The 24,311-nt window shown below is 40.5% G+C and overlaps 1 protein-coding gene across 4 annotated transcripts in view; it reads right to left on the bottom strand.

Annotated features, from left to right (window-relative positions):
• Nucleotides 1-4,056: 4,056 nt before the first annotated feature.
• The window catches only part of ASNS (asparagine synthetase (glutamine-hydrolyzing)), a 148,063-nt gene continuing 127,808 nt past the window's right edge, over nucleotides 4,057-24,311 (bottom strand). For all 4 annotated transcript variants that reach the window (XM_010839734.1, XM_010839733.1, XM_010839732.1 and 1 more), the window contains 11 exons: nucleotides 20,655-20,926; nucleotides 14,493-14,730; nucleotides 11,215-11,400; nucleotides 10,855-10,956; nucleotides 9,843-9,970; nucleotides 8,527-8,653; nucleotides 7,125-7,231; nucleotides 6,540-6,640; nucleotides 5,161-5,242; nucleotides 4,917-5,072; nucleotides 4,057-4,393 (listed from right to left, as the gene is read on the bottom strand). In XM_010839734.1, coding sequence (XP_010838036.1) covers nucleotides 4,184-4,393; nucleotides 4,917-5,072; nucleotides 5,161-5,242; nucleotides 6,540-6,640; nucleotides 7,125-7,231; nucleotides 8,527-8,653; nucleotides 9,843-9,970; nucleotides 10,855-10,956; nucleotides 11,215-11,400; nucleotides 14,493-14,730; nucleotides 20,655-20,903 — 1,686 coding nt within the window. In that variant the 5' untranslated portion in view covers nucleotides 20,904-20,926 and the 3' untranslated portion in view covers nucleotides 4,057-4,183. The remainder of the gene's footprint in view (nucleotides 4,394-4,916; nucleotides 5,073-5,160; nucleotides 5,243-6,539; nucleotides 6,641-7,124; nucleotides 7,232-8,526; nucleotides 8,654-9,842; nucleotides 9,971-10,854; nucleotides 10,957-11,214; nucleotides 11,401-14,492; nucleotides 14,731-20,654; nucleotides 20,927-24,311) is intronic.

The raw sequence follows: 24,311 nt of genomic DNA, 5'->3' as shown, positions 1-24,311 counted from the left end.
GTCCATGGGATTTTCCAGGCAAGAGAACTGGAGTGGGTTTCCATTTCCTGCTCCAGGGGATCTTCCCTACCCAGGGATCAAATCCTCCTCTCCTGTCTCCGGCATTGCCAGGTGGATTCTTTACCACTAGCGCCACCTGGGAAGCCCTGGGGAAGTGACTTAACCTTTGTCAAATAGAGATAATGGGACTTACCTGTTCCAGCTACTCTTGTCTGTGTAGGAAAACTTCTCAAAATGTAATGGTGTCCAATGTCCATTTACTGGGCTCACGGACTAATCAGTCAGGAATTTGGACAGAGCACAGCATAGATGGCTTATTTCTGCTCCCCACAACTGAGGTCTCAGCTGGCAGGCTCAGACTAGGAGCTGAAATCATCTGGAGGTTCACTCACCCCACATCTGGTGGACTCTGACTGAGATGTTGGCTGGGACAGCCCTAACTCTTACACACAGCCTCTCCATGTGGCCGGGATTGCTTACAACACACATCTAGAGAGAAAAAGCAGAGGCGAAATGCCTTGTGTGACCTCGCCTCAGAAGTCACTTACTAACTGGTTCCACTAGTCAAGGTACTCATAAAATTTTGCCCAGGCTCATGATGATGGGAAAAAGACTGCCTCCTGAGAGGCACAGCAAGGCTCTGGCAGTCTGTGGGACTAGAAATACTGCTGTGGCCACTTTCAGAAAATAAAATCTTCCCCACTTCCTCAGAGTGAAGGGTAACTCACTGAGCGAGTTAATGCAATCAAGTATTAATACTAGACCAGTTGGTAGGTATGTGTCTGATGTTGTGGTTTATCCACTGCACAGATTTGAGCCATATGAACTGCCTCCCTGTGGCTGCCTTTTCCTCCTATGAGGACCCTCCTCCAAGGACCCATCAGACTTCAGACCAAACTAAGGCAACCTCTCACATATGTATGTATGAGAATGTATATATATATTTACATTTTCATATATGCATACATATACACATATATGTGTGTGTGTGTGTATATATATATATATAGATATACACACAGAGAAATCTGTATGCAGGTTAAGAAGCTACAGTTAAAACTGGACATGGAACAATGGACTGGTTCCTAATTGGAAAAGGAGTATGTCAAGGCTGTATGTTGTCACCCTGCTTATTTAACTTATATGCAGAGTACATCATGAGAAATGCTGGGCTGGATGAAGCATAAGTTGGAATTAAGATTGCCGGGAGAAAAATCAACAAACTCAGATATGCAGATGACACCACCCTTATGGCAGAAAGCAAAGAAGAACTAAAAAGCCTCTTGATGAAAGTGAAAGAGGAGAGTGAAAAATTTGGCTTAAAACGCAACATTCAGAAAACTAATATCATGGCATCTGGTCCCATCACTTCATGGCAAAGCGATGGGGAAACATTGGAAACAGAGACAGACTTCATTTTCTTGGGCTCCAAAATCACTGCAGATGGTGACTGCAGTCATGAAATTACGAGGCTTGCTCCTTGGAAGTAAAGTTATGACCAACCTAGACAGTATATTCAAAAGAGGAGACATTACTTTTCTAACAAAGGTCCATCTAGTCAAAACTTTGGTTTTTCCAAAGGTCATGTATGGATGTGAGAATTGGACTATAAAGAAAGCTGAGCGCTGAAGAACTGATGCTTTTGAACTGTGGTGTTGGAGAAGACTCTTGAGAGTCCCTTGGACTGCAAGGAGATCCAGTTGGTCCATCGTAGAGGAAATCAGTCCTGAATATTCATTGGAAGGACTGAGGCTGAAGCTGAAACTCCAATACTTTGGCCACCTGATGCAAAGAGCTGACTCATTTGTAAAAACCCTGATGCTGGGAAAGACTGAAGGCAGGAGAAGGGGACGACAGAGGATGAGATGGTTCGATGGCATCACCGACTGGATGGACATGAGTTTGAGTAAGCTTTGGGAGTTGGTGATGGACAAGGAAGCCTGGTGTACCGCAGTCCATGGAATCATGAAGAGTTGGACACAACTGAGTGACTGAATTAAACTGCATATTCCAGTGTGTGTGTGTGTGTGTGTGTGTGTGTGTGTGTGTGTGTTATACCATGTCTTTATCCATTCATCTGTTGATGGGCATTTAGTTTGTCTCCATGTTTTGGCTATTGTAAATAGTGCTGCTTTGAACATTAGGATGCATGTATATTTTTGAATTAGAGTTTTCTTCAAATATATGCCCTGGAGTGGGATCGCTGGATCATATGGCAACTATTTTTCACTGAAGAACCTCCATACTGTTCTCCATAGTGGCTGTACCAATTTGCATTCCCACCAACCCACCAAAAGGGTTTCCTTTCCTTCACACTCTCTCTAGCATCTGTTATTTGTAGACTTTAACACTGGCCATTCTGACCAGTGTGAGGTGATATCTCATTGCAGTTTTAATTTGCATTTCTCTAATAATTAACGGTATTGCCCATTAGCCATCTGAATGTCTTCTTTGGAGAAATATCTATGTATATCTTCTGTGCATTTTTCAATTGGGTTGTTATTTTGGAAATTAGGCCATTGACCATTGCATCATTTGCAAACATTTTCTCCCATTCCATAGGTCATCTTTTCATTTTATGATTTTCTTTGCTGTACAAAAAGCTTGTGTGTTTGATTAGGTCCCACTTGTTTCTTTTTGCTTTTACTTCTATTACCTTGGGAGATTGACCTAAGATGACATGGGTACGATTTATGTCAAAGTATATTTAAAGACTGTAAAATAAGCGAAGGCCTATAGCTCACCTTAAACAGTGTCCAGTTTCCAACTTACTGGCTAAACTCCTGGCCTACTCCCTCTTCCCATCAAGCATTCCTGTATATACGTGTGCACCAGGAGTTTCCCCTCCAAAAATTTCTAATAACTAAACTCATCTTTAAAATAGATTTCACAATCCTGTCCCTAAACAACCAATGAGCATTCAAATGAAAATCGACCTGTTCATTGTTACATTTTCTCTTCCTCCAACTGGGTTCAGAATGCTTTTCCCTTTTATGAGAAATACGTGGCTCTAAACAGGGTTTGGTAAACTATGGCCTATGGGCTGAATCTAGCCCACTGCTTCTTTTTCTAAGTTTTAATAGAACACGGCCATGACCATATGTGTGCCTATCGTGGCCTTGCCCCCGAGTTTCCATACCATCTGTGGCTGCTTTTACACCATAATGGCAGAGCTGAACAGCTCCAACAGAGGGCTGTAAGTCCTAAAACATTTACTGTCTAGCCCTGAAAAAGCCTGCTGACTCCCAATTTACAATAGTTCCAGAAAAGATGTCCGATCAACAGAATAAGATGTAAATTACTATCCAAGGATGAAAAACGTTGCCTGATGTGTCAGCAAACAAAGGATATTGCAGCCATTAAGCTATCAGCCACCCGCCACCCAACTGGACACCCTGAGGGGTTCAGGATGGAGAAAAGCAGGATACTGGCCCTTGACAGTTGAGGGGCACATCAGAGGAATCATTTCAATGAGGCCAGACTCTTGCATCTCCCCATACCTGGAAAAGTGCTATTCATTAACTTGAGATGCCTGGATTTCTCTACTCGTCATCTGTTGATATGTTAGACTACTTGGCCTTTGTGGCAAAAACTCCTGTATATCCCACCTCTTCCCTTACCTCTTTAGAGTGGTCGCTCAGAGCCATCTGAGAGGCTGTCGTCTTAAGTCAGAGACTCCACCTAATAAAACATAATTCTCAACTTTTAGGCTGTGCAGTTTGCAGTCAACCTATTTTACAAAACAGAGCTGTCCAAGTCTTACAAGTTACTCACCTCTCCAGAGTGTAACTAGCCAGCTGTTGGGAATGCAGAGAGAACTAAGGGAGGAAGCCAGAGGAGGACCACACTCAGATGAGGCGAGGACCATAAGGATGCCCTACTGGCATGAGACCCAGAAGTCCTCTACAGGAGAGGGTGTGTGAGGTCTCCCAGCCATCAGATGGTTTCCCCTCTCCTATCTCACTCTCTACCTTCCTGTGATACAGTAAAAGCTGTTCAGTTTCTAGCTACCTCTGGTCACGGGGCTGTATGAATATAAATGACTACAGCAAAGTCTCGGATTTAAGACTTTTATTTTTTCACACCCAGGCAAGCCTGGGCGGTTGGCCCTTCCTGCCCTCAAGATCCCTACCCTTCACAAGGAGAAGAAACGATTACTTTGACTCCAGGGCTCAGTGAGTGCCTAAGCTTTGGCAGCGGCCTTGTAATGGGTCAGAGTGCGGGCAGAAGGGTCCGTGGCGTTGGTCCACCTGGGCATCCAGTAATGGGGCAGCCAGTCGGCACGGCCTGGGTAGTGGTTTTCAAAGATCTGACGGTAGTAATAGCCTTCTTTTGTTTTGGGGGTATTGATGGGAAATTTCTGGGCTGCGCTTGCCATCGCTGCATCATCAACCTGTAAGAGTAACAGGATAGAAGCGAAATGGCCTTACAATGGCACAGAAATGTATGTACTTAATCTGGTTTCACAAAAACAAAAATCAAACAAACAAAAAAAAGAAAGAAAAGACATCTCTGAATACTGAGAGACTCTTAATCCTTTAGAAAATGTTAAAATACCCTAATGCACATAGCTGCAGTGACCTTTAAGGAACATTCACATGCATAGTTCTCCAAAGTGGTGGCTCTAAGTGTTTGATTCTTTTGTGCGTAAGTCTGGCACCCAACAGGTGCCCCAAAATGTGTAAGATACAAGCCAGAGAGGACCACTAAGTCTCCTCTCTCTATTCTAGATGCTACTTATAATCCTTCATACTACTTAATTTTTACAGAATTCTTGAAATTTAAAAGAAGTATTATTTATAGGGAATCCCTCCTACAGTCACAAAACATTTAAATTAAATACAAAATGAACAGTGATTACAACTTTGCATCCAATTGTCTTATTCCAGGAAATATACTTTTAAAAGATATGATACCTGATGTTCAATATAGTCCTGTAAAATCCTAAACCAGGAATTTTTAACTGAGGTTATTCCATCACTGAAGGCTTCTTTTGGTCGCCAGAGAATCTCTTTAGGTATCAGATTGGAGTCCTCAAATGTCTCTCTCAGGAGATGCTTTTCTATCCCATTCTGACATGAAAATGAAAGGTCTATCAGTAAAAGTTCTAAATATGACCAGTATCAATGGACAGTTTTTACCTTAAGTTGATTTACCCACCTTGGGAACTCTCATATCTGGTGGCAGAGACAAGTAGTAGGAAGAAAAGCGATGATCCAAGAAAGGGACTCTCAATTCAAGGCTTAAAAAGGAAAAGAAATCTAAACCAAAATGGATCTTTAGTGCCTGTCAGTTTCGATTCTGATTTGGTTTCCTAGGAATTCATCCAGCCTCTAAATGATGTTAAGATCATAAAGTCATTTTTACAGTCCTACATAACTGCCCTACATTAAATGCACGAGTACAAAAACCTTCACTCAAAATATGTATTGTCTAGGGAGTGAACAAACTACTGGAGAATAATTACTTTCACTTTCCCTTCTGTAATCTATTAAATATCTCAAAAAGCAGAAAAAGAATTATGAGTGATCTGAACATTAAGAATGGACTTTGCCTAGACTTTTCTGAGTCATAGTTTTCTCTAGGTGAGACTATCTATTATAACGCCAATCTGTGGCTATTACCCTATCTACCTGTCCTACCAGGGTTCAAAGAACAGATGATGTGACCTCTGATGAAAAACACTATGGACCACTGATTTATACTGAATATAAGTTATTAATCAATTAGTAATAAAAATGTCTGAATTCAGTTCATTCTCCGACCTCTTATTTTCTAACTAAGTGTGATTTGGTAGAAGCAACCAAAAAAAGATTGTATCACATACAGTTATTATTGCTGTTTAGTCACCAAGCTGTGTCTGACTCTTGCGACCTCATGGACTGTACCCAACCAAGCTTCTCTGTTCATGGGATTTCCCAGGCAAGAACGCTGGAATAGTGGGTTGCCATTTCCTTCTCCACAGGTCTTTCTGGCCCAGGGATTGAACCTGCCACTCCAGCACTGGGCAGGGGGATTCTTTACCACTGAGTCATCAGGGAAGTCCCATCACATACGGTTAAGAGTCTCTAAATGACCAGCTTTAAAAAGTGCTAACTCTCAATAATCAGAAATGATACCAAAGAAACCTATTTTATAAGCTAATCAAACCCCTTGCATCTTCACTTCCCTCTCCCCTACATGGTTCCCATAGCATCAAACAGACATGGCAAGCAAGCACTAAGGGCTCACTAAACTACATGAAGCTGTATAAGCCTTATTTCTCTTAAAAAGACCCAAAAGAGCTGCAAGCGCCTTTCCTCTCAGCTGCCCAGAAGTGGGCAGAATGTTCTGTTTTCAAGACAGAAACTCCACCTGAAACCACCTATCCGTGTACTCTCAGCCTGACAACAGCACTCTGATTCAGCTTACTCCCTCTGCACTGAGACAAGCTTCATCTTTTCTATAAAAGGCATACTTCACAGCATATACTAAATGAAAAGAAAGCCTTTTGTTTTTTGAGGTTATTTTTATAATCACTTCCTAAAACATCAAGATACCCATGGGCTGCAGTAGTTCGATCTGCTCGGAGAACATCAAACAAGTAGAGTTCCCTTAGAAGCCGCTCACTCTCCTCCTCAGCTTTCTCCGGGGAAGGAGCCTGTTTACAAACAGAGCTGAAGTTAAAAATACACCCTTCAAGCTTTGCTTTTGGAAATGAAATTTCTTATTTCTTATTCTTGCACACAACTCCAATTCTAAAGGTGGGTAAGACAAAAAACCACCACAGCTTAGGGAAGAAAGTAAATGCTTTATAAAGCATGCCTTCCCTGGCTCCAAGACTGCTAGAACCAATAGATAAAATGACAGGTTCACATTGTCCAAAGCCCATAAGACAACAGGGGACTAAGAAATACCAGAAATGTGATTCTTATGTTAACTAGTTTTTAAAAAATGGGTATTATCTGACACAATTAAGACTTCTTTTTTGCCCAAACAAATACAGACAGTATCAGATTTTCTCGAACACCTCACAAAATATTCCAAGTGTTACTGTTTTATCAAAAAAAAACAATAGAAAATGGTCAAATAATTCATACTTTTCTTCCCCTAGGACCAATATCCTTCCATTTGAGAATGCGTACCTTGTGAAAATATATATAACCCTGCGTAAGTTCATCTGAACCTTCTCCAGAGAAGATCACCACGCTATCTGTGTTCTTCCGAATGTACTTAGAAATTAAGTACATACCTTAAACAAGAGACAGAAATTATTGTTAATGTCCACATAACCCTCTACCAAAAATGCCTCTTATTTGGTTTCTGAAAACGGCGGCAAGCTTTGCTACTAGATTAGACTCTGTTATGTGAAGTAGTTTGCAAAATAATGACCTTTTATCTACAGTGCAACCCACTTATATGTGTTTAATCTAAAAGTTGTACTGCTGTGATGACATAGCCCTTTCATAATTTTATATATAGGTTTTTAAATATTCCTGCTTTCAGACCAAGAATGTCTATCTGAAAATTTTGCTAAACAATGTTAAAAATGCTAAAAAAATTCTGCTGAACAATGACTCAAATGTCTTAAATTTGATAACTCTCACACTAGTATCACTACATGAAAATAATAAGTTGGGGTTTTAGTAGCTTAATTTTAATTTGGGGCTTCTTCCGTCATACTCCCCATTCAGCGTATTTCAAATACAGCAAAGCATGTTAAAAGATGCTGGTTGGTCCTGCTCCATGGCCCTGTAAACTAGTATTTTTCTTGGGTTTTTTCATTATCACCTTCCTAGTGATACTTTTTAGAGCTTTTCCCCTAATCTCCTTCACCAATGAAATGTTAGTACCAGAAATACTGTATATCTGTCTAAGTACTTTGGAAAGCCAGAAACCACTGTAATAGCTAAGATTTTTACCCTTCAAGAAATCATTTTTGCTCCTTTGGGAGAGACAGCACCCCAGTGATGTTATTGCAAAGTTTAAAGCATGAGAATGCAGACTCTAAACTTTGCAATGGAATCCTATTGGATTCTGAGTTCCTTAAGAGAGAGGTGTGTCTAAGCCAATAGCATTTAGAGGCTCAGCAATATTTGGCCAGTCCGATGTGGCGTACAATTATGATCTTAGTATGCACCCACAGGGTAAAGCAAGTATTTATTCCTAGACAATAATAGTTATTGATGGACTATTTACCAAAATCTATGTAAAACAAGGATTCTTTACAGAAACTAGTTAGAATGTATAGTCCAACAAACTTTTATACAGAAAAACAGGGGGTAAGAAGGTACAGAAAACTATGCATCAACTCTTGGAAGAAATATAAATAGTGATACCAAAATGTGGAGGTTTAACTATATATTCTTAATTCTTAAGGAATTAAGGAATTCTTAAATCGTTTCATCTTCAACAACTGCTGACACAGGAATTTGACCTGAGTTCATTCATGAGTATTGTTCTTTAAACAACTGCTTGAAATAGTAGTTTTTAAACCTTACACTCTTTTCAGTATTAAAATCTTTGGGGGATCATAAAATACCTTACCTACTGAAGCACGGACTGTTGTAATATCATAAGTTTCCAAGGAAAATATGACTTCATCCAGGACCTGAATGCCTTCCTCAGAGTTAAAGAGGACTTCATGGTGTTCGCTCCCAATATGATTTGCCACCTGATTACATAAAGAAATATGCATATGCCTGTTTTTTTAAGAAAAGGACTACTCTTTCAAGAAAAAGCTGTGGTTTTTTTCAGCCATTTCATATAGTATGTGGGATATTAGGTCCCCGACCAGGGACCAACCAAGCTCATGACCCTTGCACTGGAAGCTCAGTCTTAACTACTAGACCACCAGGGAAGTTCCAGAAAAGGAAAACTCTCGAAAATAAAACAGTAGTTCATAACACATCATGAATTAACAATGGTGGAAAACAAGTAAGACAAGCTAAGAGGAAATGATCTCACAGGCCACCACAGCACAGGGAAATGATTCTCCAGGCCACTGCATACAAGCCCCATTAGTCTGGCTCCCCGGTGTCCCCCAGTGTCTGCCCTCCACTGACCACAAGAGGTGGACATCCCGTCTGCCCTTCTCACTCCGAGACTTCACCCTAACAAGCATGGCCTCCACTCCCCTCGTGCTGATTTTATCGCCTGTTGGCCCTCCTGCAATGCCTCATTTTACATCTAGAATGCTATTTCTAACTTAAGGCCCCTCCCCCTCATTCAGTTTTCTCTGGCTCTTGCGGATTCATTCAGCATCAGTCAACTGGCTTTCAGACCACTCTTGGTCTCTCTCATCTACTCTGGAAGTTCCATCAGAATGGGAACAAGGTCTACCACACACTGAATGTGTACAATGTTCTCTCTGCCCACAGTCCTAAACACAGTATCTTATAAAGAAAATGAAAAGCAACAAGAACAGCTAACATTCTAAGTACTTACTACACACTAGTTTCTATCCCACACACTTTATATGAACTATGTAATTTTCACCTTGAAACTGTGCCACAGTAGATACGAGCACTTTCATTACATGAGTGTGGGATTGTGTGCTAAAGTGAAGATTTGAAACCAACAATCAGGCTCCAAAGCCTTCAGCCTTAACCACTCTACCCATGCCCTTACTCTTCAAAGGACAGGATTACCATCATTGGGTTTTATGAGGACTGTGTGGCCCATAGAAGATAAAAGTACCCAAAATACAGTGTACAGCACAAGTGATTTTCAATACGCGTTTCATTCTATTTAATATATTTAATTCAAAACAATTACCTAAGTCAATACAGCAACAAAGTATAGAACCATCAATAATTAACAAGTCTGTCTTAACTACCTAACAGGAAGAGGCAGTGTCTTACCTTTCTAGCAGCTAGTAAATCGGGACTGTCTTCCATGCCAATTGCAAATGTCTGGAGAGGGTACTGAACTTGGGCCTCTTTTAGCTGCTTCAACAGAGTGGCAGCAACCAAACTGGAATCCAAGCCACCTATGAGCAAGACAGAAAGTGTGGTGGTTATGGGCCTTACCTAAGAGAGGAGCAGAGATTATTTATATTCCTCCTAAGCACCAAGATTAGAGTTTTGCCTTTAAAATTCCCAAGTTTTATAAACTGAAAATCAACTTGAGTAAGAAAAATCTAACAGTTAACCTGTCATAATGGTAACAGTACTTAAATTGGTTAAAAGCCACTATGCCAAAGAATTGATGCTTTTGAACTGTGGTGCTAGAGAAGACTCTTCAGAGTCCCTTGGACAGGAAGGAAATCAAACTAGTCAATCCTAAAGGAAATCAACCCTGAATATTCACTGGAAGGACTGATGCTGAAGCTCCAATACTTTGGCCACCTGACGCAAAGAGCTGACTCACTGGAAAAGACCCTGATGCTGGGAAAGACTGAGGGCAAGAGGAGAAGAGGGTAACAAAGAATGAGATGGTTGGATGGCATCATGGACTCAATAGACATGAGTATGAGCAAACTCCGGGAGACAGTGAAGGACGGGAAGCCTGGTGCGCTGCAGTCTATGGGGCTGCAAAGAGCTGGACACCACTTAGTGAGTGACTGAACAACAAAAAACACTACACATCCTAGGGCTTACATCCAGACTGTGGAGTAGGAGGACAAGAACTTTCTCAAACATGTTTACTAGCTCACTCATGCCAATACAATTATAGTATAACTTTATGTTGCTGTGTTATTTTGAATATTGAAAGCAACTTACAGAAAACGTTTTCATCCTATAATGGAGGAAAGGTTGAATCAATAGTAAGTATTTTAAGTAAGTATTTTATAGTCTAAGCCTCCAGGATAGTTATAAATCATTTAAATTACATATGCATGAAATGTAATTAGATTTTTTAAGCTGACTTCACCTGATAAAAGGCAGCCAATCCTTCTGTCTGTCATCAAACGTTTCTTAACGGCATTGTCAAAAAGAATCCGGAGGTTGCTCTTCACAGTTTCTATCTCAAAACCTATTAACACATAAAGGAAATGAAACAGCTGCAGAAAGGTCTGGGCTGAATTATTTATTGAAACAGGTATGCAACCATCCACCTCCATCACGATGGCATTTGCTCAACAGTGAAGCAGGCCAAATTTCAGTGTGTCGTCACCTCCAAGTTAAAAAGGAAACAGATTTGCAAACTGATGTCATTTCAATGATGTGAGAGTACAGCTTTCCTTTAGGGGCGAGAGGTGGGGAACAGGTGGATGGGCATCTGCTCTCTCACCTGGGAAGAGTTTCTCCACGCCGTCATACAGGGCATGCAGAGGCTCATCTCTACAGTGATGGTGCTTCACCATTTCCACCGAGGCCACTTTGCCATTTGGCTTTAGGTCCAAAACTTCATAATGTCCTGGCAGAAAAGGCTCCACTTTTAAAAAAGGAGTCATGGAGTGCTTCAAGTTAACCAGTCCTACAAAACCAAAAAGATAAATTTATTCAAATAAGGATAATACTTCATAGTAACTTTCATGTCTAAATTCCTCTTTATTTTCTTTTTAATACAAATACAATGTCCACTGCATAAGCAAAATAGGAAAAATATAATTACCTCAAACCCTACTAGAAAGGTAATAGTGTACAGAGATGTACAGAAAAATTAAACTGATTTCTAATAATTTAAGGCAATAGGAAAACCTCCAATGTTTAATTTTTTCTCCCTAGCTGGAATTTCTGATTTTAAAAAATCTATTTTCTTTACTAAGCAAACAAAAGATACATTTATTAAACAAAAAGATGGACTTGAAATTTAATTTTATGATATGCTGGCAGTCATTTGTCATCCCTGAGGTATTTTTTAAAAAACAGCTATGGTTCTCAGTCCTTTAATAAGCAAAATGATCCACTGTTAAGGTACTTTAAACTCAGATATCCCTTATGTAGTTATTATATACTGTGTGTGAGTTAAATGTTATAATTTAAATTTTCTAAGTTCTCACAGGAAGTAATCAACTTGACATCACGATTTTGATTTTAAAAAAAAGTTTTATTGTAAATAGTAACAGCCTATCCACACAGAATACTTATGATGTACAATTTGAGTTTGTTAACCCAAGAATCTACTGTGTAGTATGGAATTCAAACAGCAAATGAGATCCAGATCCTACCACCCACCAGCAGACCTCAAGTGAGGCACACGGCCCCTGCGGAAGTTGAGGAGCAATTACGATTTAAAGCACCGCAACCAAATGAGTTTTAGATAGTCTATTCTGGAAGCACTGAGAGAGGAAAACTGCTGTAGTACCCTAGATGAGACCTGTTGTTTAGAAAAGGGCAGTTAAAGATGTACTTACAAGTACATCTTGTAAACTTACAAGTCTAGAAATCTCAGAGGGTAAACTGGATGTGAGATTATATTCCGTATCAAGGTTATCAGAGACAAATGGAAGTAAGGAGTCTCCTTTTCCCTTGTGTTCTCTTTGCTGGGCTTCCCTAACAGCACTTTGGGTAAATAATGTGTGTACTTGTTCTTTCTCGTATGATTACATCAAGTGAGAAAGGATTTAAACAATGAAGCAAAAAAGCAGACGAGGAGGTAGATCACAGTTTAGCATGTCATTGCTGTCTAGCTAGGACATAAACGATGACTGTCTTCCTCAACTTTATTGTCAAAAAATGATAAATATGATGTACAAGTATTTTCTTCCATTCTGTGGGTTGAGTTTTCACTTTCCTGATGGTGTCCTTAGAAGTACAAGAATGTTTAATTTTGATGAAACCCAATGTATCTATTTTTCCCTTGTTGTTTGTGCTTTTGGTGTCATATCAAAGAACTCTTTGCAAAATTGAAAGTCATGAAGATTTACCCCTATGCTTTCTCCTGAGTTTTATAGTTTTAGTGCTTACTAAAGTTTTAGTTTTACTATCAAGTTTCAGTGCTTACTTTAGTGATCAAATTTTAGAGTTTGATCTGCTTTGATTTTTATAAATGGTGTGAGGTAATGGTTTAACTGTTTTTTTTGCATATGTCAACTTGTCCCAACATCATTTGTTGAAAAGACTATTCTTTGTCCACTGAATGGTCCTAATACCCTCACTGACAATCAGTTGCCTGCAGATGTACGGATGCACTTCTGGACTCTCAGCTCTATGGTCTGTACGTCTCTCTTTCTGCTAGTACAATACTGTCCTGATTACCCTTGCTTTGCAGTACATTTTTAAGTCAGGAAGGGAGAGTCCTCCTACTTTATTCTTTTTCAAGATTGCTTTGGTTATTCTGAAGCCTTTGCAATTTCCTATGCATTTCAGAGTCAGCTTGTCAATTTCTACAAAGTAATCACCTGGGATACTGACAGAGATCATGTTGAATCTGTAGATCCATTAGGGGAGTCTGTGCCAACTTAACAATGCTAAGTTTTCAATCCGTGATCATGGGATGCTTTCCAATTTCTCTAGATCTTCTTTCAACAACGTTTTACAGTTTTCAGCATACAGTTTTGTACTTTTGTTACATTTATTCCAAGTATTTTATTCTTTTTAATGCTATTTATAAACACAGAGTAAATCATGTGATCCCTCCTAGGTATATGCCCAAGAAAAATGAAACCACACAAAAACTTGTACCCAAATATGTAGAGAAACATTATTCATAAAAGCCAACTGTCCATCAACTGACAAAAGGATAAACATGGGATGAACAGAACGTGGTATATCCAGGTAATGGAATATCTTCAGGTCATAAAAAGTAAATAAAAAGATGTAAATACTGATAACATGCTACAACATAGGCAAACCTTGGAAACATTATGCCAAGTGAAAGAAGCCAGTAATGAAATACCAGGCCACACAGGGTATGACTCCACTGGTATGTAATGGCCAGAATAGGGAAACCCACAAAGACGGACTGACTGGCTGGAACTGGGGGTGCGGAAGGAGGAAGGAATACGGGGACAGGAAGCTTAATGCTTAATGAATATAAAGGGATGGGGAGTGACAGCTTAAGAGTACAAGGCTTAGTTTTGAGATGATTTAAAAAAAAAAAATTCTAAATTGACTAGTTTTGGTTGCAGATATCTATGAACATACTAAAAACCACTGGTATCCTTCCAATGGATGAATTGTATGGCATGTAAATTATACCCCAATAAAGCTGTTTAAAAAGCGCTGAATAAAAATGACTTTGTGGGACAGCCTGGCACAGTACCACAGTGCAGTAACTGCAGGGCTGGCCAACCTTACTGTCACCACATGACACAGGAAAACTCGAAAACACACACGGGATCAAACCAGACACAGAACCTATTAGCACAACAAAAATTACATGACTTTACTACAGACCTATCCTGTAAGGATTACAGAGTTTTAAGTGCCAAAAAGGAGACTCCAGCTCCGTGGTTTAAAAAAAAAAAAGGAGGCCTAGAAAATCCATGACTAACACAGTCACTTGTAAAAAAATTGGGTTGCCCCATTTGTATATATGGATTGGATTAGATTTGTAAATACGGTCTAGAAGAAAACACAGAATCGGGACAATAATGAAAAACCACAGAAAAATTCTATCATTACCTTTAGCTTCTGAACACACGGCCAAAAATCCATCTTCTGTCATGGCTTTAAACAAAGGTCTCACTCCATAGGTATCTCTGCCCAAGAACACTTTCTTATTGGCAGTATCCAGTAAAATAAATGCAAATACTCCATCCAACATACAAACTGTTTGTTCAATTCCTCCTTTGTCATAAAGATGAAGGATTATTTCACCATCCACTTTGGTCTGGTATTCAAATTCAAAATGGTGTTGCAGCTTAAGGAAACAATAGCAAAATGAAAATGTTAGAATCCTGTGCTTTCACTAATTTTTTTTAATTGCAAAGTTGCTTCAGCATTTTTGTGCTCTATAATTTTGTGTATCTTAGTGATGTGATTTAAAAGAATCATGGCATTATCAAAATACAGTTTGTTTGAACTCAGAATCAAATTGTAACATAAAGCTAAGCCCATGAAAACTTTATTTTTTTTTTTAAGTAAATAATTAGTTTATTTGACTCTAAAATATAGGAAATTTAACTATATTATTTATTTATTACATATAATAGTATGAATATATGAGAAGAAAAAAAAGGCCAGAAAACTTTAGGTGCATTCTGATAAAGAGAAGACATAGGTAATGTACCCCTGTATTATATGGAGGGATGGAAATGGATATTATGTACATACTATATATGTAATACATGCATAGTTGTTGTTGCTTAGTCTCTAAGTCATGTCCAACTCTTCTGTGACCCCATGGACTGTAGCCCACCAGGCTCATCTGTCCATGGGATTTCCAAGGCTAGAATAGTGGAGTGGGTTGCCATGCCCTTCTCGAGGGGATCTTCCTATCCCAGGGATTAAACCTGCATCTCCTGGATTGGCAGAATTCTTTATTGCTGAGCCACCAGGGAAGCCCAATACATGTGTATTTACATAAATAGGTAAGTTAAGTAAATAGATTGTCCAGGTGTCATGACACAAAAAATGTGTCCTCTGAAACACTTCCTATGAAAACAGAAAGCAAAAGGACAAACACATTTGACACTATTTCCTGATGGACAATTGAGCAATGATGACGGAGACAAATGGTCCAAAACAAAGTTGCTGGCCCTGGGGAGGTCTACAGCATCCCATTCTTCTCCATTAGGCATTAAAGCTACTTCTCAGGGACGGACAGAATGATGATACTGAAGCTTTATTGATCTACCTCCTCCTGGGGAACAACAAAGATACCATCACACCCACCACATGCAGAGAGGGTTTCATTAAATCAGGCCCAAACTCCCGCGGCTCTCCATTACCACTGGTAAATTGTGAGGCTGCAAAGTTCTCAGTGTGTCCCTCTTTGTACTTACTCATATTTTTGGCTGATAATAGAGAAGAGGTTCATATAAACAAAATCAAATGGAAATGCTGGGTAGATTTAAACACTTAAAACATGTTTTTAAAATTTAAGAAGTCTCTATGCTTGTATGACCTGAAAAGCATGCTTCACAACCACACTCACTCTGTAATTTCTTAACCTTTTGCCTAAAAGCTCAGAACTGTCCAAAGATGGGCTCTGGCCACTTTCAGTGACCACAAAGTCACCTCTTGGTCGCCTCTCCCCACTCTGAGAGACTGTCCGTGGTGATCTCTGTCACAAGGAGGTAGGGGTTGCAGAGGGTCTTCTGTTGACCCTTCTGGGCTTACGTACCTGCAGGATAAATGAGCCTACAACACTCGACGACTTTTAGCCAGCAACAGCTTCCAACCTACCCTCCATGACCACCCCATCACCATGGCTCTTTGGCCTAAAGCTCACAGGTAGTTTTTTGGTTAATGATTCACATGTACACTGTCCACTCTCTTGAAGCTCCCAGTACCCTGCCACCATCCAGAAATCACACCGCCGTTGGACATGCTGGCTGCAGCTTTCTAAAGCGCTTCCCTCCACGACAGGGCCTTCTCTCTGCCCAGCCTGCACTCATATTCCTCTCTCTGATGGGTCTCCATCTACTCCCGACACACTGCTGGCTATATTTTGCAGTAAATTCTATTTTTATCAAAAAAGGGGGACTTTGAAGCTTACGCTGAAGAATTTTTCACATAAGCCTAAAATGTCGGTTCTACTCTTTAGACAGATTTTAGCTGTTTGCATTGGATAACCTGAACGATGGGTAGAAGCAATGGAACTCCTCTGCTTCTGAACATACAACATACTTGGCTAATTTAGAAGAAAAAATGTTTTCAAAATATTTAACTTTTTAACAACGTATTCACAAAATATGCAAAAGCAGCTATGTTGTTCAAGGAAAACTAGGCATTTCCTATCTCATTTAAGGGGAAAGTCAGGCCACTACTGCTATGATACAACTTAGCATTCTTACATATATGGTACTAACTTGGCTTAGAAAGGAAGTTTTTTTTGGTTTTCGTTTGTTTGGTTTTGTGGCCACACCTCTCGCATGTGGGATCTTAGTTCCTGGACCAAGGACCAAACCGACAGCCCCTGCAGTGGAACCACGGAGTCTTAAACACTGGACCACCAGGGACTTCCCAGTAAGGAAGTTCTAACTGCCTCCTTCCTCTAGTCCCACTAGTTTGAAAGTCCATTTTTACCTTTCCTGTTCCATTTCACTTCCAAACACCAGGAAAATGATGTCTGGTGTACAGCAGGCCTTAATTAAATACAAGAGAAGAAAGTGAAAGTGAAAGTGAAGTCACTCAGTCGTGTCCGACTCTTTGCGACCCCATGAACTGTAAGCTACCACGCTCCTCCGTCCATGGGATTTTCCAGGCAAGAGTACTAGAGTGGGTTGCCATTGCCTTCTCCAGAGGATCTTCCCAACCCAGGGATAGAACCCAGGTCTCCTACACTGTAGGCGGACCCTTTACCATCTGAGCCATCAGGGAAGTCCAAATATAAGAAAGGAACTTGTTAAATAACTATCTGTGTGTGTGTTTGTATGTGTAGTGGGCAATAGCCCGTTGTGCTCAGCTGTTCAGTTGTGTCTGACTCTGTGCAACCCCATGGACTGCAGCCTGCCAGGATCCTCTGCCCATGGAATTTTCCAGGCAAGAATACTGGAGTTGGGTGCCATTTCCTACTCCAGGAGATCTTCCCAAGCCAAGAATCAAACCCACATCTCTTGCATCTCCTGCTTTGGCAGGCGGATTCTTTACCACTAGCGCCACCTGGGAAGCCTTGAATAATTGTAATGATTCTTCAAATGAGAAGCATTTTCCTTGAAGTATTCCTATAAGTGAACTAAGTGGACAATAAACAATGGCTAAAGTCATATGACCAGAGGATGACTAAAATATAAATCCCTATTCATGAATGAAAGTCCATCCTATAGGAAATCAGTCCTGAATATTCATTGGAAGGACTGATGCTGAAGCTGAAACCCCAATACTTTGGCCACCTGATGCAAAGAACTGGCTCATTTGAAAAGACCCTAATGCTGGAAAAGATTGAAGGTGGGAAGAGAAGAGGACAACAGAGGATGAGATTGGTTGGATGGCATCACCCACTCGATGGACATGGACAGGAGCTGGTGATGGACAGGGAGGCCTGGCATGCTGCAGTTCATGGGGTCGAAAAGAGTCAGCCATGACTAAGTGACTGAACTGACTGACTCATGAATGACAGGAACATATCAAGAAGGCTCAAAAAGTACCAAGAAACATCACAACCAAATGTATAAACCTTGAATGCAATCTGAGTCAAACCAAAACACAGCTATAAATATCAATATATTCTTGGAACACCTGGTGAAATCTACTATAAACTAAATATTAGAGGGTATTATGGATTCTCAGGAGTTATAGAATAGTATTGGTATAAAGTAGAAGAATGTCCTTCTTAGGAGATAAATGCTTACACATTTTAAAGTGCCACACTATTTGTTGCTGTTGATGTTTAGTCTCTCAGTCATGTCTGAGTCTTTTGTGACCCTATGATCTGTAGTCCACCAGGTTCCTCTGTCTGTGGGGTATCCCAGGGAAGAATACTGGAGTGGGTTGCCATTCCCTTCTCCAGGGGATCTTCCTGACCCAGGGATTGAACCCACGTCACCTGCATTAGCAGGCAGATTCTATACCACCTATGCTATGCTAAGTCACTTCAGTCGTTTCCGACTGTGCGACCCCACAGATGGCAGCCCACCAGGCTCCCCTGTCCCTGGGATTCTCCAGGCAAGAACACTGGAGTGGGCTGCCATTTCCTTCTCCAGGGGATCTTCCTGACCCAGGGATTGAACCCACGTCACCTGCATTAGCGGCAGATTCTATACCACTTAGGTATACTCTAAAATGATTAAGCCCAGAACTGAACGTCTGTGTAGTACGGACAGAGAGATGAAGCCAAAAAGGCAAAGCGTTAGCAGTTATTCAATCCAGGTGCTCTATATTCTGTTATTTTCTATAAATGTGGAATTTTCAAAATTAACAGTTGCGGAGGCAAGCAACAAAAAATAACTTGCCCATTTTAGATCCAAAATTTTCTTATGAAACCCTAGCCCCAAATAATTCCATATTGCAATGCTCTTAGCAAATGTGGCTTCCTCGGGTCAGAATTTTCACACCCTCACCATTCTCATTCTAAGAGTACACTTTCACCAGATTAAAAGCTGTTCCAATTTTAGTGCTTCCTTCTTGCACTCCACTGCATCTGGCTACCTGTCTGACCCTTGGCTCTGATTACGACAATTACACAACAGCACTTTAAGGGCAATCTGAAATGAAATGTTTTCTGTTTTATGCTCACAGTAAACAAGCCTTTTCCACATGCAAATTTCCAAGCCCAGGTGAAACAAAGCCAGCTATTTGGGAGCCATCATCTACTTCCTCTCCAGGAAGTGCAGAGGAGCTGGGAGGATGGGTGAGTGGGCCACTGGCCACTTTTGCCATCTCTAATGGTAAACAAGGAATTAGTATGTGAGAGATAAAGAAAGCAGGATTGGCCCCAGATAGCTAGATGCATACCGGAAGAAATGATTTCAGCAAGCCTGGACACTTGCATCTTCCCATACATAGAAGATCCCTAAATCTCCTCATGTGAGAGATTTTGTTTTCTCTTAACAGTAATCTTTTATTATTCAGATTACCTGCCCCTTTCTGCAAACTTTTATATAGCCTGGCTCCTCCCCCACCTCCTCAGGATTGGCTCTCTAGGGGTCACCAGAAATAATGTCCTAACATTCCCACAGAATAAAACAGAACTCTCAACTTTTAGGTTGCGCGTATTTTTTCAGTCGACAGCAGGATCACCCCCAAGATATTACATTCTATCCCTGCCTTAAAATCTTCAAATCTCATTGCTTTTAGAATTACGTTCTACCGTCTTACCAAGTCCTGCTTGCTCTGGTCCTGCCCGACCTCTCCAAGCCCATCTGGCCCACCTGCTCCTTGTTCACTTATGAACATCCCAGGGCTCAGGGCTCTACACATGCTGTTCGCTCTGCATGAAATGCTCTTCCCAGCCCTGCTAGTTCATCCTTGTCCATTAGGTCTGAGTTTAAATGACAGCTCCTCAAGAGGCCTTCTCTGACAAACCTGTACTGAAACTGATCTCCCATACCCATCAACTCCAAATTCCTTTTTTCATAAAGCTTAGTATATGTATGGGGCTTTTCTGGTGGCTCAGCTGGTAAAGAACCCGCCAACCAATGCAGGACATGTGAGATTCGGGTTTAATCCCTGGGTCAGGACAATCCCCTGGAGAAGGAAATGGCAACCTGCTCCAGTATTCCTGCCTGGAAAATTCCATGGACAGAGGAACCTGGTGGGCTACCGCCCTTGGGGTCACAAAGAGTTGGACATGACTGAACACACAAGAACACAAGTATATGCACAATGATTTTTTTTGTCTGCTCCTTAATAGGAATACACTCCAGTAGTATGCAGACCTACCTCTCATATTTATTACTGTAGCCCTGGTGCCTAACACAGGTATTCAAATTAATAATAGGGAAAAAAAAGATTTTTTAAGAGTTAAAAACCTGAAATGGAATCCTCATTTATTTTTTGGTGACCAAGTCATTCTACCTCTGTGCATCTGTGCCCTGTCTATCTATATATAATTGGAGCAAGTGAGAATGAACATGGGAAGTGGTTGAAAAGTAAAAAACATTAAACAAAATAAAATTATTATAATCAACTATCTCTGAGGCTTAATCACATCCAGATACCTTCTGGTTTTATTCTGTTTACCTTCTTGTGGTTGTAGATTTCACCGTTGTAACAGAGCCACAAGTAAGGATATTTCTTCACTCGAATTGGCTGCATTCCAAACAGCTGGTCAACTACCGCCAACCGGTGAAATCCAAAGCAGCAATTGGTGTACCCATTAACATTTTCAAAACGGAATGCATCCGGACCCCTGTGTGCAATCTTCATAGCACTCAGACACTGAACAGAAAGGCAGTCATCGCTGCCAAAGAGCGCCCAAATGCCACACATGGTGCGATGAAGCTCCAGGCTCTCTATGGAGACAAAAGCAGATCAATTAAATAGTCAACATCCAACTCAAGTCTGCATTCAATCTCGATTCCCAAAACTTGCATAAGCCACTTCAAAGCGTGAAATATATTATCTTATCCAGAGCAATCTACCAGTAGATTGGCAGGCAGAGAGGGTAAGAGAATGATTTAATCTACTCACAAGTATTCAGAAAAGATGAATGACCTTTACATCCAGCCGGCTATTAATATACAGCAGTTTAGCCCCTAGTCAAAGCCTGCTTCCCTCTGACATTTTGATTTGGTCAGCTAGAGCTAGCAGTGTTCAGGCCACGCTCTGTTTTCTATCCTAGGTTTACACCCAAGACACAGATACACATGCAGACTGGCTCCAGCCCACCCAGAGATCCTAGTCTACTCTCTTCATCCCAGAATCCCAAAAGCTCTGAAAAATCCAAGAGATGCTCCAGCACACTACAATTGCCTCTTAGGTCTTAAGAATAAATGCATCTCCTTTCCTTTATTTTTTATTCAATATTTTGGGCTGTGCCACGGGCATGCAGGATCTTGGTTCCCCCACTGCAGACTGCAGCCATGAAATTAAGAGACGCTTGTTCCTTCGAAGAATAGCTGACAAACCTAGAAAGCATATTAAAAAGCAGAAACATCAGTTTGCTGACAAAGGTCCGTATAATCAAAGTTTTTCCAGTAGTCATGTACAGAAGTGAGAGTTGGACCATAAAGAAGGCTAAATGCCAAAGAATTGATGCTTTTGAATTGTGGTGTTGGAGAAGACTCCTGAGAGTCCCTTGGACTGCAAGCAGATCCAACCAGTCCATCCTAAAGGAGATCAGTCCTGGGTGTTCATTGGAAGGACTGATGCTGAAGCTGAAGCTCTAATACTTCGGCCATCTGATGCAAAGAGCCAACTCACTGGAAAAGACTCTGATGCTGGGAAAGTTTGAGGGCAGGAGAAGAGGGCAACAGAGGATGAGATGGTTGGATGGCATCATCAACTCAATGGACATGAGTTTGAGCAAACTCCTAGAGACAGTGAAGGACCAGGAAGCCTGGTGTGCTGCAGTCCATGGGGTCACCAAGAGTTGGACAGGACTGAACACCTGAACAACAACTAAAACCAGAGATCAAACCCATACCCTGTGCAGTCAGTCTGGGAGTCTTAACTGCCAGGGACTGCCAGGCAAGTCCCCTAAATGCATCTCTTTACCTGTTCAGTTCAGTCGCTTAGTCAGGTCTGACTCTTTAAACCCCAATGGACTGCAGTACGCCAGGCTTCCCTGTCCATTACCAACTCCCAGAGCTTCCTCAAACTCATGTCCATCAAGACAGTGATGCCATCCAACCATCTCATCCCCTGTCATCCCCTTCTCCTCCCACCTTCAATCTTTCCCAGCATCAGGGTCTTTTCAAATGAGTCAGTTCTTCGCATCAGGTGGCCAAAGTATTGGAGTTTCCGCTTCAACATCAGTCCTTCCAATGAATATTCAGGATTGATTTCCTTTAGGATGGACTGGTTGGAGCTCTCCTTGCAGTCCAAGGGACTTAAGAGTCTTCTCCAACACCACAGTTCAAAAGCATCAGTTCTTTGGGACTCAGCTTTGTTTATAGTCCAACTCTCACATCCATACATGACTACTGGAAAAACCATAGCTTTGACTAGACGGACTTTTATTGGCAGAGTAATGTCTCTGCTTTTTAATATGCTGTCTAGGTTGGTCGTAACAGACATTTAATAGGTATAAAAGATGACTGTACATACTGCCTAAGTGTAATATTAACATACCTAGATATTATAAACATTTCATTACTTCTACCTTACCGCCAAGTGATTTATTCAAATATTATCAAAGAAATTGTAAAAAGAGAAGAGAACGCACTATTATCTGATATCCTAGCTTAATGACAAAAGAAGCTTTTTTAAGTTGACAGAGATACAAAATGTTCACCATGAAAATGTTCTAAAGGACCAAAATGTTCTTAAACACTTCTGTCTGAAAGCCACCATGGTCAGAAAGAAAGCAAAGTAGCCCGGACAAATAGAGCAGTATCTCTGATAAACAGCGTGGCAGCCTGGACAAACAGAGCAGTATCTCTGATAAACAACATGGCTTGTCTTTGTAGGCCAAGAAGCAAGTAAGTACTTCCTATACAAATACAAATGTTAATTACTTTTCTATTCAAATTCAGTTCTTAGCTGTAAAAATAGAGACATTTTATTTGGATGCAGTCAACTCCAAACAGTTACTTTACTTAGGTAAAAATCTAGAACTCTTGGAAACTATTTTGGTATTTTTTTGATGCAAATTTGTAGCAAATGCCTTGATAAATGTCATCAAAAAGTATATAAATATTCAAGTTACATTAATCACTTGGAACAACCGTCTGAAGACATTTCATTCATGTTAAAATGAACCACAGTAGGTGGGACAAACAGAGCAGTATCTCTGAAAAACAACGCGGTTCATCTTCGCAAGGCCAGAAGAACCATGGCCTTGTTAGGCCCTTCTCATGAGACCAGACCAAATACATGGAAAGCTGTATTAAAACAACCTGGAAAGAAGTATCACATGTTCTATGTGGACCCTTCCAGACATTTGACCAAATGCCCATAATCAGATACAGGAACACCTTTGAGACACTGTCAGTTTGGTTGTTGTAATAAAGCAAGTCACGTGAACCTTTTGGTTTCCCAGTGCATATAAAAGTTTTATTTACACTATACTGTAGTCTATTTATTAAATGTGCAATAGCATGATGTCTAGCAATGTACATACTATAATTTAAAAATATTGCTAAAAAAAATGCTAACCATCATCTGAATCTTCAGCAAGTAGCAAGCTTTTTGCAACAGAAACTTCAAAGATCACTTGTCACAGATTTCGGTAATAAAATTTGAAGTTACCAAAATGTGACAGACAACACGAGCAAATGCTGTTGGGAAACATGGTGCCTATGCAGACTTGCCATGCACCTTCAATTTGAAGAAGAAAAAAAAGCAGTACCTGCAAAGCACAACTAACCAGGTATGCTTGGATTTATTTTGAGATTTACTGGGAAAATTCAGTGTGATTTAAGTGAGTTGACTATCAATAAGCCATCTACCTCTGACTCTATACCAATGAAAAATAGGCTCTGAAAGTGCTTTGAAAATCACATGAGGTCATTAGTGAATCATTTCCCTAAGTCTTCTTAACACTACTTGGTGAATCCCACTAATTATGCTATAGCAATACACTTAAGCACTCAATTGAAGGGGAAAGAGGGATGGCAAATGACTGCAAAGCACACGTTTCTTCAGCAGGAAAAGCAAATTAAAACTATCACCAATTATTGATATTGGGATCTGTTTTACTTGCAAACATCCTACTTGGCAAGGCTTTTTCCCACT

The sequence above is a fragment of the Bison bison genome, unplaced genomic scaffold (assembly GCF_000754665.1).
Source record: "Bison bison bison isolate TAMUID 2011002044 unplaced genomic scaffold, Bison_UMD1.0 scf7180017864134, whole genome shotgun sequence".
Classification (NCBI taxonomy): domain Eukaryota; kingdom Metazoa; phylum Chordata; class Mammalia; order Artiodactyla; family Bovidae; genus Bison; species Bison bison.
Note: the sequence above shows the minus strand (reverse complement) of the source record. Positions and strands in the feature narration are given on the sequence as shown.